This window comes from Sphaeramia orbicularis, chromosome 1 (assembly GCF_902148855.1).
Source record: "Sphaeramia orbicularis chromosome 1, fSphaOr1.1, whole genome shotgun sequence".
Lineage (NCBI taxonomy): Eukaryota > Metazoa > Chordata > Actinopteri > Kurtiformes > Apogonidae > Sphaeramia > Sphaeramia orbicularis.
Window position 1 is genome coordinate 44,823,488 of NC_043957.1, and position 19,907 is coordinate 44,843,394.

At 37.7% G+C, this 19,907-nt stretch overlaps 2 protein-coding genes across 3 annotated transcripts; one reads left to right on the forward strand and one right to left on the reverse strand.

Annotated features, from left to right (window-relative positions):
* Positions 1-1,359: 1,359 nt before the first annotated feature.
* cisd2 (CDGSH iron sulfur domain 2) lies at positions 1,360-8,927 on the forward strand. Its single transcript, XM_030139121.1, has 3 exons — positions 1,360-1,540; positions 5,665-5,879; positions 6,657-8,927. The coding sequence occupies exons 1-3, from the start codon at positions 1,438-1,440 to the stop codon at positions 6,744-6,746; spliced, it is 408 nt and encodes a 135-aa protein (XP_029994981.1). The 5' UTR covers positions 1,360-1,437; the 3' UTR covers positions 6,747-8,927.
* LOC115422646 (sodium/hydrogen exchanger 9B2) lies at positions 8,723-19,900 on the reverse strand. Of its 2 annotated transcripts, none has more exons than XM_030139096.1 (12): positions 19,754-19,900; positions 18,994-19,195; positions 18,675-18,845; positions 17,387-17,529; positions 16,655-16,782; positions 14,754-14,929; positions 12,528-12,634; positions 11,582-11,731; positions 11,311-11,419; positions 10,899-11,035; positions 9,795-9,978; positions 8,723-9,450 (listed from the first exon to the last, which is right to left on the reverse strand). In XM_030139096.1, the coding sequence occupies exons 1-12, from the start codon at positions 19,898-19,900 to the stop codon at positions 9,389-9,391; spliced, it is 1,716 nt and encodes a 571-aa protein (XP_029994956.1). In that variant the 3' UTR covers positions 8,723-9,388. The 2 variants fall into 2 exon arrangements, with proteins under 2 accessions (XP_029994956.1, XP_029994948.1); XM_030139088.1 differs by having other exon boundaries at positions 9,756-9,978.
* Positions 19,901-19,907: the final 7 nt, after the last annotated feature.

Genomic DNA, 19,907 nt, shown 5'->3' on the forward strand with positions numbered 1-19,907 from the left:
GTGTGTGTGTGTGTGTGTGTATGTGTGTGTGTGTGTCTGTGTGTGTGTGCACTTGTGTATGTGTGAGCATATGTGTTTAGCATATGAGTAGTGGTAATAATAAGTAGAGGTGGCCTGGGTGAGTGTATGACTTCCGGACATTGTGTCACAATCTGTACAAATAAAAAACCTTTTCTGGGATATCTGTATTTATGCACCATTAGAGTTCATTTTTCACCCCAGAGAGATAAACTCAAGTATAAGTGATAATTATTTTTACAATGCAGCTCCAGAGATGTTGGGTGGATTTATACAGTTAACAGGTATTTTTTTCAGTGCAGATACAATATCTACCACCATACACTTCATAAAGATATATGTATTTCTAAAGATCTTCAGTCTATGATGAATCAGTATTACCTGCTATATGTAATATAAATAATATATGTATACATTCTTCTGCAAATAATATTAATGCAAATTTCACTACACAGCACATGAGTCTATCTGCCTGCTCAGAGGCATCTACACTCTACTTTTTATTTTTTTAATTAATCGAGTTACATTGATAAAATGGATTTGACAACAGAGAATGTTTTCTTTTTCAGTAATTTGCTTTGATGTGCAAATTTGGAGCAATGAATGTGAAATTTGGCAAAAATAATCAAAAGGTCGATAATATATCTTTTTTCTGGAGTTATTTTATCAATGTGTGATAGGCCAAATAAAATGTGTTGAAAGTTCAATTTACACGAAGAGTAAATTTTTGTGTTTATAAAATTATTTTAATCAATCCAAAATATATGTGTGTAGGTGCAATCCTAAAATAAATGACATATTGTTTCCTCTGCATTGCTGCAAAAAGAACAAAGAGTATCAATATTTCTTTTATATTTAATCATATAGGTCTTCACTGGATAACATCTATGGATCAATTTAAAAGTAACTTCTCATACCTTATTAGTAATAATACATTTCTTTGACAGGATCCAAGTGTTTTTCCAGTCTATGTCATAGTAAATATTATTCCAATAAAAAACAGCTGCAGGTTTGGAAACAATATCTCTTGGAATAATTTCTCTAATACATTGTTTAGTGGCTTTATCACTCAATAAAGGACAGATATTACCAATATATATGTTTATTCTTCAGGATTACATGAGGTATTAAAACCACCTCGACGTTGACGCCGGCGGCGCTGGTTCACGTGAATTTAAGCTGTCCAATCAGAAGCCACCAACTCCTCGTGCGCTGATTGGCTGAATTATCTAGCGTCACTGGTCATTGTAGTGTGTATTCACAGAACCTTCTACGCTTATTTTCCTCAGTTTTGTACATTGTAACGTGAGGAATTTACGTACCGGTGGTAGGCTGCGTTGCGGAAAGAACGCAGTGATATAAACGACGCACAGGAACTAAACAAGTCAAACACAAAAACTGTCCATAGAGCAGTCCAAGATGGTTTTAGAGTTAATTGCCAGGATAATTAAAGTCCAGCTTCCAGCGTATCTCAAGAAGCTTCCGGTACCGGAGTCGCTGAGCGGTTTTATACGTTTAACAGGTAATTTATTTAGACTTGTGAGTGTCTTTTGAGGTGACTTGTGAACTCATCGGGGACACTTGTGAACACCAGAGCTAGCATCAAACCTGCAACTGAGCTGTGTTTAACTCTTATTTCAGTAACCCTGCTTTATGTTATGAAGTGTTTGAGGGCTCATAAAGTGTTGGTCATCCTGTTTTGAGTCAGACTGATGACCTTACTGCATTTTGAAAGTGTGTCTGTGTGTTCAAGTGCTGCTATAGTCATGACCTTAACCACACAGTGACAGGAGTTTCCTCAGCTACAGCCTGGCACCTGCTCTGCAAGTCAATATCTTACTAATCTTAACAATTGGAATATGATAGCTTTGGAAATTACCCTCTGTCATCCCAGTCAGGTGATGTACAGGCAGGACAGTCACCCTCCTAAAAGTATGCAATGCTAAAACAGACTCTCAGTGATAATTGTTGATGTCTTATGTTGAGTCCATAAAAATGCAAAGTGAGTCAACAGGTTAATTAGGCAATGTTTTTTTTAAAATAGGTTAATATTTTTGCTTGCATTCAGATATTTCTTTAAAAAAAAAAGAAAAAAAGTGAAAAATCAGAACCGTTGGTGGCTTTTTTGTGTGACAGATACCAAAGCATAATCACTTTACCATCCCTTCAAATGAAAGAAATGAGTAATGCAATGGAAATTTTCAAGCACTGCAAATGTAAGAACTTTTGGTTTTATACGTCCAGATCTGTGTAGAGATCAAGCAAATGTCACTCGGTTTAAATCCTGCAGCCCCTGTCTGCAAATCAAATGACCCAATGTCATAAATACAAGGCTGAGAAACTGTGTTCTGCACTGAGCTCTACCCACAGTTGAGGGATAATTTATTTACCTATCACACAACTAACAAAAGGGGCACCTGCTCTGCAAGTCAATATCTTACTAATCTTAACAATTGGAATATGATAGCTTTGGAAATTACCATCTGTCATCCTAGTCAGGTGATGTACAGGCAGGACAGTCACCCTCCTAAAAGTATGCAATGCTAAAACATACTCTCAGTGATAATTGTTGATGTCTTATGTTGAGTCCATAAAAATGCAAAGTGAGTCATGTTATTTAGGCAATGTTTTTTTTTTTTTTTTTTTTTTTTTTTAATAGGTTAATATTTTTGCTTGCATTCAGATATTTCTAAAAAAAAAAAAAAAAAAAAGTGAAAAATCAGAACCATTGGTGGCTTTTTTGTGTGACAGGTACCAAAGCATAATCACTTTACCATCCCTAGAAATGAAAGAAATGAGCAATGCAATGGAAATTTTCAAGCACTGCAAATGTAAGAACTTTTGGTTTTATATGTCCAGATCTGTGTAGAGATCAAGTAAATGTCACTCGGTTTAAATCCTGCAGCCCCTGTTTGCAAATCAAATAACCCAAAGTCATAAATACAAGGTTGAGAAACTGTGTTCTGCACTGAGCTCTACCCACAGTTGAGGGATAATTTATTTACCTATCACACAACTGACAAAAGGGGCAAAGTTTTGATAGGCTCTAGACATTAAGGTGACATTTTAAGGATGGTTTTATGTGAGTAGAGGTGTTGAAAACCAAATATTAAAACTGTTCAACTTGTTTAGCTTGACTTGTTTAACTGTGTTTCATATGGTGTGTGAACTATGACAGTCTTACCAGTATGACATGTGAAGATTCATTTATCTGATGATCTTACATGAATTAGCAATTTAACCAATCAAGATTAGATTAGATTTTTTTTTAAATTTTATTTTACCTTTATTTAACCAGGAAAACCTCACTGAGATTAAGAATCTCTTTTTCAAGAGTGTCCTGGCTAAGACAGGCAGCAGTACATTAAATAGTTACAGACAGACTTTCATACATAAAACGAATACACAAAAAGCACCTAGACAAGTCAAACCTTCCAAAGTCAACTCTGCCAAAAGTGCTCATGAAATGTAGACAAAAGTGCGTCAGGTAAAACATCTGCAGCCAGATATCTCCCTCTCTAAGTCATACAACATCCTCATAAAAGTGTCCAACGAAACCAGATCCTTCAGTTTCAGGTCTTTTTGTAGTTTTGGTAGTTTTGTAGTGTAGTGGTAGATTAGATTGGATAGAACTTTATTGATTCCTTGGGCAGAGTTCTCAGGAAATTGGAAAGTTAGAGGATGAAGGATCCACTCCATGTGATGCCTTTTCACCTCTTAAATATAATTCCTTAAAGAGATTAAGGATTAGCAATGTCCCATTAGGCATCCAAATCTTTTTTTTTTTTTTTTTTTTTTTTGTAATTGAATTTACTTTCATTGCCATAAGAGCTTAGAGCACTATCAAAAGTTCTAGGAATTTGGTTTTACCCGTAGAAAACTGTAAAATTACATAACGCTTAATCCCTGCTCTGCCATCTCCATATCGAGAACACTATGATGGGTAATTCCAAAGGGCTTTTTTGGGCTCAGTGCTGCATCTCCTCTGGTACCTGTGGGAAATCTAGATGCAGTCATCTCCTTCCATGTGGGTGGAGCCCCTACATCTGTCTACATAGTGGGTTGTTTGCTAATTAGGTATTTTTCACATTCACAACTTGTGCCACAAATCTTTGTTGGTTATGTGAAATATATATTAACAGGGGAATGTGCATGACTAATTGATTAGTCAAAACGGTAAGCATAGTTGACTTTGTTTAGGTTTAGGTAGGTGTTTAGGTAGGGATGGGACAAAATGTTTGTTATACTTCATAGAAACTTGGAACTTATGTTTATATTGCAGTTTCTCCTCAGGTGCTGCGTTGCAGATGTTAAACATGAAAGTGTCTCAAAATGATGTGATGACTAATGGACTTGGCTTGATTATTCAACGTCATAAGCTAATTAAATTTTCCATTCCTAATATTAACCAAAAGGTATCTGACACACCCTGTTTTACGTGATGGCACTTGCAGCAAACTGATACGCCACTTTAACATGGATTTACCAAGCTGAATATATTGTATCGAGGGCTTGGAACTGTTGAAACAAAAAACAAAAAAACTATTTGACCAAAACTGTGGTTTAGGAGATGAGAGAATAATGTAACGGCAGAGTTATATACAGGTACAGAAGTTTGACTACAGGTATGATCACATGCAAAGTGATACCTTTTGAAGACAGAACAAGAATTAAACATTCTCTTTTCTGAGGTGTTTCACGTTTGCCTAACAAAATAAGTTTCAACATCTATAAACAGGTGAATTGACTGGAGCAACAGAAGGTCCTTTCTATGCAGTGACTTGTTAATGCAAAAAAGGTCCTCACGAGGCATGCACAAATGCAAACATTATTTGTCTCCACAGAGCCAAGGGGTTGCATGTGTATTACATCCGGCTTTAAATGAGAACAAAAACCACGTGTGATCAATTTTCAATCAGCTGCCGTTGCATGCACTGAACTCAGTTTGATCTATGTGTGGTAACAGACTGAGCCTCACTGTACAAATGATTTTTCCTGCGGTTTAAATTGAAAAAATATTCTTTAAACATAAAAAAACAGAAAAACAAATGGGATATGAATATTTTTATGCATACACCAGACATGCAAGGAAAGAACTGCAAACCACATTGGTTTTGGTTAAAATAGTCTCAGTTCCACTTGAGTCAACACAGAGTGAAGATCATAACAAAGAAATAATATTCAACTAGAAAAGCACTCAGAAACCGCAGACCTCCACCAAGGCAGATCAGTCCTGTCCCCCCCATCACCACCAAAATTTAATCATTTGTTCCTTGTGCCAGTATCAACATTTCCTGAAAGTAGCTGGAAGAGGCTCCAGCGCCCCCCCGTGACCCTTGTGAGGATAAAGCGGGTTTCGAGAAGGAATGATGAATGAACTTTCAGTAAGGCTACAAAAAGAACCAAGTGAAACAAAAAAGTCTGCAAGCAAAATTCTAAAACACAAACTATTGTCCTTTTCAGTAAAATTTAGTGGAGGCTTTGACACTGTCATAAATTAAGGTTATGTAGTAAAGTAATTTCGTATAGCACTGTTTTGAATGCATCACAAAGATATGTGTGGTGCATTTATGTCCAATTGTGTAGAATGTAAATACAACTTTGCAAACTCCCCTGTCTTCGTTGCTGTGTATAATGTCTCTGCAGTGTCTGACTGGCTTCGGTTGCTGCCTCTCCTGGGTATCCTGGGTTTGCTGGGTTTTCTGACTGTTCGGCCGTTCATGCCTACAAGGAAGAAGCAGAGAGACTGCCTGATCAACCTGAAGATCCAGAAGGAAAACCCCAAAGTGGTCAATGAGATAGACATTGAGGATCTGAACTGTACAAATGTGTGTTACTGCCGCTGCTGGCGCTCCAAAACGGTAAGTTAAAGGAGTGATATTTTGCTTTTTTTTAAAAATGGAATTATGCATTTTAAAACATTTCCCTGTGGTCTACATCAACTGTAAATGCTATGCTTGGGTCTGAATTCTTCATTAATTCAACTCCACAGGTCCATCTTCAACCCTATTTCTGATTAATGACACCAGAAAGGTCGTTTTGAGCACTGGCCCTTTAAAATGCACATGAGCCACTTTACGCCCCACCCCCTCCAGGTTGTTGGCTGTGCTGCTCTGTCCCATTCAACCAACAAATGAACATTTTAGGTAATTGGCTCGAAGTTTGGACATATTTTCAGTATAGACCTAACCACTGCTGCTGACAAACAATTATGTCGTTTTCTGAGAAATGTTCGTCAGAAGTCTTGACCTTATATGTGCAAATGTCGTGACGTAACTAGTTATAAACGTAACAAATTAAGCAGGAATTCAAACGGGTTGTAGAAATCCACTCGATTTTTTCCAAAATGAATATAAAGATAGCTTTGCAGCACCTGGAGAGTTCAAATTCCAACTTTTTGAACTGTTAGGGTCCAAATACACAAATAAATGTACCAAAGACTAATAAAAGTGGGTTTAGTAAAATATGACTCCTTTAATGGAAAATTCTTTGACCAAATGCTTTTCTAATATTACCATTTTCATTTCTTACTAAAGGTAATAATGCTTCTTTTTTTCCAATTTTGTGCGAGGATGAGGGAGACATTAGTGTTTTGTATTTTACTGATCAGCTAATGTAAAGTTATTTCCTGTTTTTAGTTTCCTGTTTGTGACAAGTCGCACATAAAGCACAATGAGCTGACTGGAGACAACGTGGGACCGCTCATACTCAAAAAGAAGATCCTATAATCGACCGCTGATGGGAGTTTTCCTCTCACCTCCTCACAGCCTTCACATTTATGACTTCTTTTGACGAGAAAGGGTCATGGTTTTGCCTTAGTGACATGCTCATCTCTTTATCAGACATGTGGATGTGTCTTTTTTTGTGCAGTTTGGGAAGTTTTATTTTTGATTTTCTATGCCTTTTTGTTCATTGTCTGCTTTTGTTACTTACCAACCTTTTTCTGTGTAAATGTCAAATCCATTTTTGCCACGTCTCTGTCTTTTGGAATTAGATACACATCATTGGGACCACTTTAAGGGAAACACTTGAAACATTACTGCAGTGACTTTATAAGGAGTTCTGAACACATCATGGGGAAAGAAAGGATGTTTTCTAGTGAACTAGTTTGTTATAACGAAATGCTAAATACCAATTCAATGCGTGATCCAAACTTTATTTAATTGGATTATTCTTTGGTGTCCTATTAGTATTATTTAACAGCCAACCGTTTTTAGCTTTCGTTCGCCTTGGGATTTTCTGTGCCAAACATTACCTTGCATTTCGGAGGTGATATATTCCCTTATAAGTTATTTTGCGTATGGGAGGCTACTTATTATTCATCAGACATACTGTATTTTGTGTATTGCTTTTGACTTTAAAAGCAGTTGAGTTTTACAATTTTTTTTTTCCAGCTGTTTTCTTCAAACATTTCAAGTCACTGAACTGTTGAGACATTTCCAGTTATCTAAACCTTGCAGCTCTTAGGTTTCAGATAGTAAATTACACAACATTAGTGTCTATTGTTTCTCTCAGTGTCTGTCTTGTCAGAAAGGTTGTGTATAGTTTACCTCCTGCCCATTGAGTTTAACTCTTTATATTCATTGATATTTTATGTATACATGGTTTATATTTTCAGGTATGTTTTCATGAATCATGTGAATTATGATATTAAATGTAAAAAAAAAAAAAAAAAAGTCAAGATGTTCAACCTGGTAGTTGTTTCAACAGAATTGCACCTTCATTCCCTCCTCTCCTTTATTTTTGTGACCTGGGAACTCTTCTTGTGACCTTAAGTTGAAATATTATTGAATGACATGGAAGCTGAATACACAACATCACTTTGCAAATATGTTTGGCTTATTTCTTCTTGGAAAACTTGCATCCACATTCACACATTCTACAGGAGGGATTAGTTTACGGCATGTCAACAAACATATCCTCAAAATAAACAAGAACTATCAGCATGTAAAGTACCTCTATGCTGCCAGGAAAAAATAAATAAATAAATAAAAATAGCTTTTTACCCGATTTAAGGTTATGCATATGTTGGGTCTTAAGGAATTTAGCACATATACAAATAATTTTCAATCTAGCTGATTTAAACAAAGATTTAGGATTATCTGCACAAATGTAACCTGCGTGATACTAGATTTGGCAAGTTCCTCATTTTTGCAGCCATCTGTGCTCAGCTGTATAATTTTAGAAATAATTTCTCAAACTACAACTTTTAAGGCAATGAAATACAGCATAATCTTGACATACATATAATCAAACTGTCAAAACATAGTGCAGAATAGTAATTTATACTTTCTAGTATATATACAGAATGTGACAGAAAGTTCTTGTTCAGTTTTGTCCATTTATTGTTCAAAGAATATCTGGTAAAAAAACTAATGCTCAGTTCTGGAAATGTATCATAAATAGTTCCTAAAAACACATAAAAACCTTTTCAATGAGGCCATTTAAAAACAAATTAAAACATCTTAAGTTACACTGCATACTTCGGTAATAAAAAAAAAAATCAAATATATAACAAAGCTATTTCATTTCTTTCATAATCAAACTGAAGAATATCATGAAATGTGGGTATTTAAAACATGAGCGTGACTGTTGTTGAGTAGTCGTAGCATTAAAAGTGTAGGACAGTAGTGCACATCAAATACATGAGTTTTAGCAGCATTGTGTATGAACCAAATGGAAAGTGTTGTGGATCATTCTTGTATCTTCTGAGTTTTGTAAACTACACAAACCTTTGCCATCACACAGCTAACACATAATTTAATGAAACATCTCACACACAAACACACAGATGTAAAAATAAAGCATTGAGTGCAGAAAACTAAAGTCTTAAATGTCAAATGTGGAGACTAGTTTAAAATAACACAATATGGCTACTGTCAGTACATTCAATTAGGTACCCCCCCCCCCCAAAAAAAAAAAAAACAAACAAAAAAAACAAAAAAAAATACAGTATAACCACTATTTGAAGACCAAAGACAGTACCTTATTCAGCCATACAAATAAACAGACTAATAGCTGGTTCAGTAAGTACCACAGGCAGAAAACAATAACCACCTTTACAAAAATGTAAACTGTTCATGCCTTATGGTACGGTATGATAAATACTTCCTCCATCTGGGACCAGAAACAAAACCACCTGTTGTGCACTGATAATACCGTGCAGACACTCGGATGTGGGTCATTTGTTTGGAGCCCAAGGCTATAAATAGAGTGAATCCTGTGTTTCTGCAGGATGGCAAACATCAGGAGCTGACCAGCAGATAGAGACAAAGAGGGGCCACTTGGTGGCTAAAAGGAAGCTGGAGGTGTGAAATCATATGGGAAGTCTCTTTAAATGTCCTCATTTGCTGAATGAAGACTGGTAATGTCAGAGAGTGCTTTCATAGGTGACAGGAGTTTCTTCGTCATCTTCACCTCCTGCTGCGGTACCTGAGAAAGATATAGGAAGGTCTTCAGTTTTAAACAACCTCAGAACATGTGAAACAATGTAGAGTGTATAAGCAAGTCCAGCTTTCAGTTAACAGCTACAGTGCCACAGCTGTCTAGAGGGAAGAGACATAAAGCTGGTGAACAGCAGGGTAAACACAGCCAATACAACACTATGAACATCTACACCTTAGATCCACCTAAGGTTAAAGGGCTGCAGGAAAGGATATCTGCTGCTTCAGCACAACTACAGGCTGGACAGGGGGTGTTGAGCTGAATTGAAATGTTGAATGTAGGACTTTACCTACCTAAAAAAAATGATGATAAATTGGGTTTGACTCGCTCACCACAGGCAGAGCTCTTCGGTTTCTGCAAGAGGCGAGGGCCGGTGAGTCCTATGAGAAGAGCTCCGACAGGGGCTGTGAGAAGGATGGCCAGCACAGCCACAGTCAGAACATCCATGCCATACTTCTGCAGCTCTGTGTCCTCCCTTGTCCTGGCCATGTCCAAGGCTGTGGAGCCAATAGCTGCCTGAGGAGGAAGAACAGGTTGAGCAGTGCTTTATCTGATCTTTATCAGCAGAAATACTCCTTAAAGGTGGGGTAGGAGATGTTTTCCTAGAGCATTTTTTACGATATTGCTTAAAATCCCCTGCACACCCAAAGTGCAACTGATTAATTAAATGTTCTAACACAAAAATTAAAAAAAAAAATGTAGTCACTTGTGGAACAGACAGGACTGAAAAAACACCATCCAATCATTTTAACCGGCCCATCGAAATGATTGAATAGTGATATGTCTATCAAACTCAACTGCCATTTGCCCCCCCCATTGGGAACCCCTCTTCGTGCATGAATTGCTTGTTTAGAGGCTTCGAGCACTTGTACAGGAAATGAAGCTAGAGCCAGAGCTTGGCTATATTAGCTCTATATTAGGATGGAAAGTTCACCGGAAAGCTGTTTGGTCACAAACCTAAATCACTGGAGGATGTAACGTTAGCCAGATAGGTATGAACTGGGGCTGTTCTGCCAACAAACATAATAGTGAAATCAGCATTTCCACTGGTAAGGTTTTGCTGAGGTGCAGCGCCACCACACCATCCATTTCATCCAAAAAAATCAGCACCATATATAATAGGCCCCCTCAAATGAAAGTTAGCGAAGATTCAGGAGCGGGAGACGAGTAATTAGTAATGCGCACTAATTGCCCCCCCCCAGCACACCACGAGTGAACCCTCGGGAACAAACATTGCATGTTCCGGTACTCTGAAGGCGTGGCTTCGGGGGAAGTCTGAAGAAAAGGGTTAGGATTTTTAAATTGTGTATTTTCTAAATGTAACTTGCGCGAACCGTTTTTGTAGGATCTTCCTCCCTACCTTTAAATTCACTCACTAAATTGAGCACTAATGAAAAACAACCCATTAAAATGAAGTACACAGCTCTTTGACATACCTGCACAGTGGCTTTGGGCATCCATGCTAGTGCGATGAACACTTTTTCTCTCAAGTTAAAGCCTGCCCACAGCACACACACGAAAGTGAACAGCATTCGAACTGCCAGTGCAATGAGCAGAGATGCTACACCCAGGCCTGAAACAGACAGAAAGCCAAGAGTAATGCACAAATAGGAAAGCATATTAGCACTGTAAATAAAACTAGTTAGTTTTTTATGGTGTTCACACTGGAAATATTTTGCGAGTACACTCTTTGAGTACTATCAACACAGGACTCAGATAAAGAGATAAAACTGCTATGGAGGTTCTTTTTTGGTCATGCAAATATATTTACATCTGCAGAGTCACATTTGAATCTCTCACAGCTCTCCGACTGTATGTTTTATTGTATTACTGTGTCTGTGTTCTCACCGACTGTGTGTCCCTCCAACTGCGAGATCCGAATCTCTGCTCCTATAAGTCCGAAAAGTAGAGGCTGAAATATGTCCCACACCCACCCCACCACTTCCTCCACACGAGCCTGAAGACACAGAAACGTGACGTGTTAATTCTGATGAACAGGCCTTTTTCCTTGTGCAGTATTCTTTTCAAATTTCCATGTTAACCCTCTCAAAACATCTGATTTACATATGTTGTAAACTACATGGTATTCATTGCAGATTGTGCATGGATGTGTTGTTACCTTTTCTCGCCCCCAGCCGACACCTGCAATGAATGCCAACACCAGAGTGCAGAGGCCTCCAGACCCAGGAAAACCTGCCACCCCACTGCCGAACACAGCAAAGATGGACAGACCCAGCACCAAAAACGATCGCTTCATCACCAAGTGTTTCTAGACAAAATGGAAAAACAATGATTACAGCATATATGAAATGTCTGAATGGAGGCAAAACATATGAGCTACTACTTATGTCATATCCGATTCAGTTTTGACATTTCATCAGACACGCTTGTTTATGATTCAGTGATTTTTACTGAAGAGTTTCTTTATAACTCAAGAGGGTGGAGCCTTAAAAGGTATTTAAAATGGTTTACAACACCTGAGTAACTTTAGTCATACAGTGATAGAAAAAGGTTTTTGTCCTCCCCCATGCATTTGTGATATATTGCATTAAGAATCACTCTTGATTCATTGAACTCTGCCAAGTATTGTTCCATTCTCCATACCCACATGCTCCCTTCTGCATATACACTGTTCCATCAGGGTCAAAACTAGATGTTTCAGCAAGAAAATGACAAACATACAGAGCATGGTATGTTGAAACTGTCAAGAATTTAGTTTTTTTTTTTTCTTGTTAACAATAAACAACAACAAAAAAAACCCCAACATTTCCATTTGTTTGTGTCTGTCTTATGCAGCCACACCTTTTAAAAGAAAAAAAGGCATTTTTACTGCAAATAGTTAATGATAATATTTGAAGGTTTCTGAAAACTATTTTCCTCAGCTGTGTTTTGAATAATCTTGCATCATAATAATGCTTAAAAGTCATATTAAAACTGTTAAATATCTCTAAATGCTCTCCTCAAAGAGTAATTTTTTAAATCAGAAGAGGGATATTTCTCGCTTTTTTAATACACTGGCTGTGGTGTGAAGTAGTGGATGGATGAGTCGGGAACAACCTGCCTACCTGGTCAGTACTAGGGAAATACTGGATGAGGAATCCAAGAAGAATACCAGCAACCATGCCCCCGGCCACCTCCAGTACACCTCTGAGCAGGTTGTACCAGGTGGAGCCTGGTGGAATCAGAAGTGCAAAGAGATAGTCAACTTATGTCAGCTGAAGTAACAAATATCCTAAAGCAGTGGTTCCCAACCTTTTTTGGCTCGTGACCCCATTTTAACATCACAAATTTCTGGCGACCCCAGACATTCAAAACAGAGACTTTTACTTTCATACTTTTTTTGCTAAAATTAATTTGTTTTTGATCATGTAATCAAAAACATCTTTCTTTTTAATTTAATTTATTCTTAGCTACTTACACTCTGCATTTATTTATTTATTGCTTGTTAATGTGGTATGACTGTTTTTGTGGAGCGGTGACCGTATTTTGTATTTTTGAATTTCCCCTTGGGGATTAATAAAGTAAATCTATCTATCTATCTATCTATCTATCTATCTATCTATCTATCTATCTATCTATCTATCTATCTATCTATCTATCTATCTATCTATCTATCTATCTATCTATCTGTCTATCTGTCTGTCTGTCTGTCTGTCTGTCTGTCTGTCTGTCTAATAGTTTGCTACACTACGTTGCAAATAAATGTTAATTTTAGATGACATTTAGTCTATATAATGTATATTATGGACAGAGGCAGAAAAGCCAGGCGTAGATTACTACACAAAGTGAGAATTTTATTTTCCTTGGTCAGGATATGTGCAGTCAGTCCAGCTTGGATTTACAAGGCTGACAATTAATACTGAACAAACAAGAACTCAAATTATGAATTATGAAAGAGTTGCAACATCTTAAACTGACCACAATAAATATGTGACAGATAAACAGTACCACAGTGCTTCAGTTTCAGCTTCACAGTGTGTTATGTCTTTTATGTATTGTGACTGTCTCTCTCAACTCACCATAAATTTTTTATTCGTCAGTTTTTATTTTTATCAATTACTAGAAATTTAGGGCGACCCCACTTGAATTCCAGGTGACCCCATGTGGGGTCCTGACCCAAAGGTTGAAAAACACTGTCCTAAAGGTTCACAAAACAACTACTTTTGGCAATACATAAATGATTCCAGACAGCAAAGGTTATAAAACATGGTAAAGTGGACTACACTGTGGCTCTATACAGACGAACAAACCAGCGCACACACACCCTCTGCTGAGATCACCACAAACTACAGATCCCAGTCAAATGTTCTGTGTTTTTGGCCTACACTGCAGTTTCCTCTCCAGGATACCATTCCCCTGCAGATAAGGTGGTATTGTGTTGCAAAATTACACTGATTCTGCACATTTTATTTTCCTTCACCTTGATGTTCATGCAGACTCATCTAGGTTAGGGCATTAACTGAAAAATTGGTTTGTCGATGCCTCAACATCTGTGGCACAAGTCAGTGTTACTTTGGAGGAGTCAACTAGTTGTGTGTAATTCTCCCTCCCTTCCATCACCCAACAGCGTGCGAGCCTTCATTCAGTGCATGTCAATACTCTCATCTTTTTACATGAAAACATGGAACACAAGGTAGTGATGTACAAAAAATTTTACTGTATTTGGGGGGCGTGTCAAATAATTCCACAAAAGCAGGTTGAAAAAAAAAAAACCCGACCTGGGCATCACTAGAGCAAGGCCAAGACTGAAGGAAGAAGACGACTCAGAGTAGGATTGCTAAACTGACTGAGATCTAGAAAAATTATGGTCTAAGTAATGTTCTGTGAACCATGTAAGCATGACCCGTACTGAAAAATAATTTGGACCGCCAGTGTGTTTGGATTATTCTGTTCATTTATTTCATGAAGACAATGTGCCCTTTTCTCTAACATGCTGTGCGCCTCGGCTGCCGCTGTCATAACATTTTCCCACTTTATGTTGTTCACTTAAATTTAAAAGAAACTTCAAGGTGTTAGCCTATGTTTTGTTTGGTTAAAATGTCTGAGAAGGACTGTTGATGCTTGCGTCTTGCCAGCTTTTTATTCTGCTCTTTACTGTACATTGTTAATGTTACAGTGAACTTTAATACAAGTTGCTCATTGTTGAACAGCTGTGTGTCTGTGTTGTTCCTCCGCTGTCAATGTGATGACATCATCATACGACTAGTTGACTGGACTTCGACTTTATTGACAAATAAGTCGATCTGAAAAAATCTGAAGTCACTAGTGCCCTAATCTAGAGTTTATATTACCTGTGGCGAAGGCCATGCCCAAGCATGTGGTGAAGCCAGTGATGGCAAGAATGTCATCAAAGCTGCCTGCGGCCATCAGCAGCGTGGGGATTCCCTGCTCCACGCCATAACCGTCCTTCTGCAGCAGAAGCATAGAGGGAACCACCACTGCTGGAGACACAGCCCCCAGTACAAAGCTGTGATTTGGATGAGAATCACTGGTTATTAATTATTTCCACAAAATTAAAATGTTAAGGAAATCATCAGGGTTTAATACAACATGTAAGCACTTCTTATTATTTCAGTCTGTTGAATATTCCTTTTTATTTTGTTAGCAGTCATTTTTCTCCCTGTTTAAACTATTGTTGGACTCAGAAAGTGACACTAGTGTTGGCAGTGACTAGTGATGCAGATGGTGACAGGCCACCAGTGCACATACTGGATCCAAACTGAGCCTTAGGGGGCTAATTAATGTCACATTGGCCCTGATTGGCCCTGGTGAAGTGCTTTCTCTTGTCATTCCATAAGTAAAGTGTGTTGTTAAGAATTAGTCTGAAAGATCAGTGCATAAAATACAGGCAGATTTAGTATCAGTTTACAGAGATACATGCAATAGAGTAAATTTGCACAATTGATCCAAATGCAACTGCAGTGTCAGCCTGTGGCAATTATGCATATGTATGCATATATAGAGCAGTCACGATATCTAAAATTTCAGTTGAGGATTAACTGTAATACAAATAATTGCAAATAATATTATTGTCTCTTCTGTGAACTAAAGGCTACTACTGTAGCATAAGCCTAATTAAATTCAATTATAAATTTACACCTATGACACCTATGAAAAAGAGTCATTAATTAGCCACTGAAAGGCATAACATGAATTACTTTGCTGTTTCCCAAGGTACAGAATCATACTAAATTGCTGGTGCTCTATTTCTCCATTGAACTCATAGGGAACGAATTAGATGTAATGAAATGATGTCACTAAAAGAGTGTTTGTCACACAGTGTTGTTAAATATGTACAAATAATGATAAATTAAGTAATTTTTGCTAGTTTAACCATAAGTTTTGATACGGGTAAATGGAGTATAAACAAGTATTTGGAATATTTGCGATATGGTGATTATGTGATAGTGCCTGTGATAGCATTTCACATTTTCGTCAGTGGGCTTTGTGTTTGAAAACAGAGGGGTGCTAAAGGGGGATTTGGTTGTTTGCAATCAGCAACCTCACCACTAGATATCACTGAATGTTACACTGTGGTTCTTTGAACCTTCTTCACATCCATAAGTTCACTGGTGACTCAATTTTGAGTCATATTAGTACTGATATGCTTAAAGACAGAAACAAGAAGATACATTCTGAAGTACTGAAGAACTTAAGTACAATACGTGGATTTCTCTTGTACTTTTGTTTGCCCATAGAGTTAGGTTTCCATGAACAGGGTGCATGTTACAAGTTTAACATAATCCATCATGTCTTCTTTCTAAGACTTCTCCTTCAGAAGAGGAAACTGCTCCAGTAGCACAGAGCTGAACACTCAGGTAAGACAGAAGACATGCAGTGATGCAACATTTTGTAGACATGTCAGAAAAGGACACTTCATTTAATCTGAATCAAAACTAAACTCTAATGAGCATTACAAAAACCAGGCGCTTTGAGATTAAAACCAGAAGGTTAAAATAATAATCCTCATTAAATGAGGACTAAGGCTAAATCTTTTAACTGTGATAAGCTTTACTAAAGTCAACATGATAAAAAGGAAATAACAAATTAAGTGTTTTAATGTAGTGAATTATACCTGTCCTATAAAGCACCGGTGGAGGTTCCTCAAAGGAACTACTGTATATCTGCCTGAAACCGAAAATTACAGCATGTTGTTAAACAGGAAATGAGCAGTCAGTGGTGTTGTATTTACCCGAGAATGAAGCCCCACACCCAGGGCAGACCCATGAGGAAGTGAGAGACCAGCGCTACAGTGCAAGCCTCGATCATGCAGGGACCAACGGCCACTCGTATACAAACTGACTTCAGTTTCTTCAGAGCCTGACAACATGATCACATAATTAGGGACAGTAATTAATGGACTTTTACTCAATGGGACATGAAGAACCAACATATGGAACAGTGTATATTTTCATACTATATGGCATGCTATAATGTAAACTGAACACTGGCTGAATAAATTAGATGCTAATAATCAATCACTGTCAGGTTTTTCAAGCTATAATAGAAAACACTTGACACATGTATCTTCTCAGAAACACTACTAAAATATGAAAACTACAACACTTTAGCTTTTGTGACTAATTAGACAATTTGAAGACATCCAAATGAGTCTAGTCCATAATGATTATATCATATTCAGTGGACTGCATATATTAGTCATGTAAAATTGGGGTAAGACATTTTCAGCTTGGCTTCTTCCTCTTTCAGACATCAAGTGTTGTTGAGGAGTCACAATGAGGTAGCTGTACATTGTGTGACTTTTTCTCATTTAGTTGGCTTGTTGTCTTCAATATTCTGGAGTGTTCTGTTTAAATTTGAGGTTACCCTTTGCCTTTTGTTCACCTTTGTATTTTATTCCTACTTATGTTCAAAATAAAGTTTATCATTAAACATTCATTTTCAACTGGATAAAGCCACATACCGATGGATCCAATCCCAGTCCAGCCCTGGCCAGGATAACAGCCAGGGCAATGTTCCTGAGAGAAGCAGACCATCTGTAGTCAATGTACACCCCCTCTGTTACAACTGGGATGTTTCTCAGCAGGACACCCATCACCAACATACCTGCAACACAGCAAAAGATGTGAGAGATGAAATGTGATTGTTTTTGCTCTGCAGTCCTGTTTACTCTCTAGATCTATGTCAGACATAGATCCAGAAGAACAATGACGATCATCTGTTGCTTCTCAAAGCAAAAGGTGCCTTAATGGATATCTGAGACCATGGGACTCGGTGTGGGACTGTGAACACTAACACAGAGAGAACTTAAAGAGCTCTAAAAACGTGACTGCTCATGTCAGAATCAAAAGTGTTTAAATATGTTAAAAAGAACAGAAAGGAACAAAAACAAGAGCAAATGTCCTATAATTTAACTTATAATGCATGGAAATGCCATGCAAAAAATGGCTCCTAAAAGAAAACAAACAAAAACAAAATATTAATAAATAAATAAAAACAGGAAGTTTAAGAAAGTGAAATCCAAAATCTTTCAAGGTTGTCTGTTATCTGGGGAATGAGGAGTGGCTCAAGCTTCCTGGCATTTTATCTTGTTAAGGGTGCAGCTAGTGGCTTTGCACAATCATAGTAAATAAGATTAATGAATTACACAGAATATTTGATTGATTAATCATGCCTTATTTAACCTGAGGATGACCAAGACACCTCAGACTTATACATATTATGTGACTAAGATGCCAGGTCTGTTATATGAGTAACACTAACATTTGCAGCATATTTCCCTGACATGAACCGAAAACGAGAGAAATTATTGCATTTTTATTCTTGGCAACAAAACAACCAAACAGACAAAATTTGTGAAATACAAACATAAACCAATGCAACATCATGTTGTATTTGCTTTGAGAAAAGAAAGCTGCATCACTGTGCAGAAAATCCAAAACTGTGTTGCTAATCCCCTTTAACCAACAATGATTTATAATCAAAGAAAAAGATTAAATTAGCCAGTGGATTCCTTTGTCATATTTTTCACCTAATATAACACTGATGTAAATCAGTATTGTGTCCCGTGTAGATTTGCCACTAAATGTGAATATTTTGCAATGAAGGTTATATTTGACCGGGCTGCCCATACAAAATAAAATTTTAATTGTTGTTTATTGACATTTACTTGTCTGTCAGTAGTACCACATGATACATGGTGGAAACATGTAAAACTAAAAATTCTAAAATAAGAATAATGGCTTCCTTACCGAGGAGTGGGGGAAATGGTGGAAGACTAGGCAGGTGGATAAGTCCCACAAGTTTGCCACCAATAAGTGCACAGAGAAAAAGAGTAGTGATGCCAAACAGGTTTCCCCCTGGAAGACATTCGTCCTCTGTGATGGACCACACGACTCCAAAAAGCACAGCTGCCAAAAGAACTGGAGAGGACACAGGAAAAATGATGTTAGACCCATAGTATTTCATGGGGGTAAAATCTGAATTCTAAAAACAATATTTACAGCATGTTTGTTCTGATTGTGTTTTAGCTGCGTTTATTAAAATATTCGAAGCACACAAGAAACTGACCTTTGGTGATGAGAGAAGCCAGGAGGCCTCTTGGTGGGCATGGGCAGAATCTGGCAAGTAGGGGGCAGCAGACCACTGGTGGGTCTGTGTTGGTGCCAGCATCTACCACAGGGTTACGGGGAATAAAATAAGTGGTCTCCTCTGTGACATTTGGAGTGGAGCAGCGTCGTACTACCACCTGGATCTGGTTTACATTTAGATGCTGGAATGGTAAAGTAAAAACATGGCAGGGATTCCACCTTAGAAAAAAATCATCATAATACTGTAAACGTTTGAATGCATTTTGATACCCGCATAATATTACTGATTTTTAATTCAGCTCAATACAGAAATTTATTCATGTCTGGGTTACATACTTTTACCTCAGGCATCAAAATAAGAAAAACATATACATTAATCACTTCACCTGGAGTGACACTAAAAAAAATGTCAATGCAGTCCATAAGGATATATTGGGAAATTATTATGCGCCCCTACTATCTCTTTAATGTCAAACCCTTGTTAACTGTTGTACCCTATCAGTATGTTGACACAGAGGTACGTCACACCAGATTACAGGCTACTGATTCTTCAAAAAAGAGAGTCAAGATATGAACTTGTCCTAGAAACTAATGCCACTATTCACGTGGTTCAGTTTTCATTTTATCACCAGGCCTCGAAACACACCTTATGTTTTTCAGTGAAATAAGAGAAGAGAAGAAGGTCACATTGGAGTAAAAGTACAACTGTATAGGAGTATAATATTAACAAAACACTATACCTCCACGTGGTTGGCTGCAGGCAAGGTAATTCTCTCCAGCAGTGGGCTGGGTGCCGGGCTAGGCACTGGACTAGGTGCTGGACTAGGAGCTGGGCTGGGTGCAGGGCTTTGGTCTTGGGTAGCTGGTTTGGTCTGAGTGTCCTCCATGGCAACT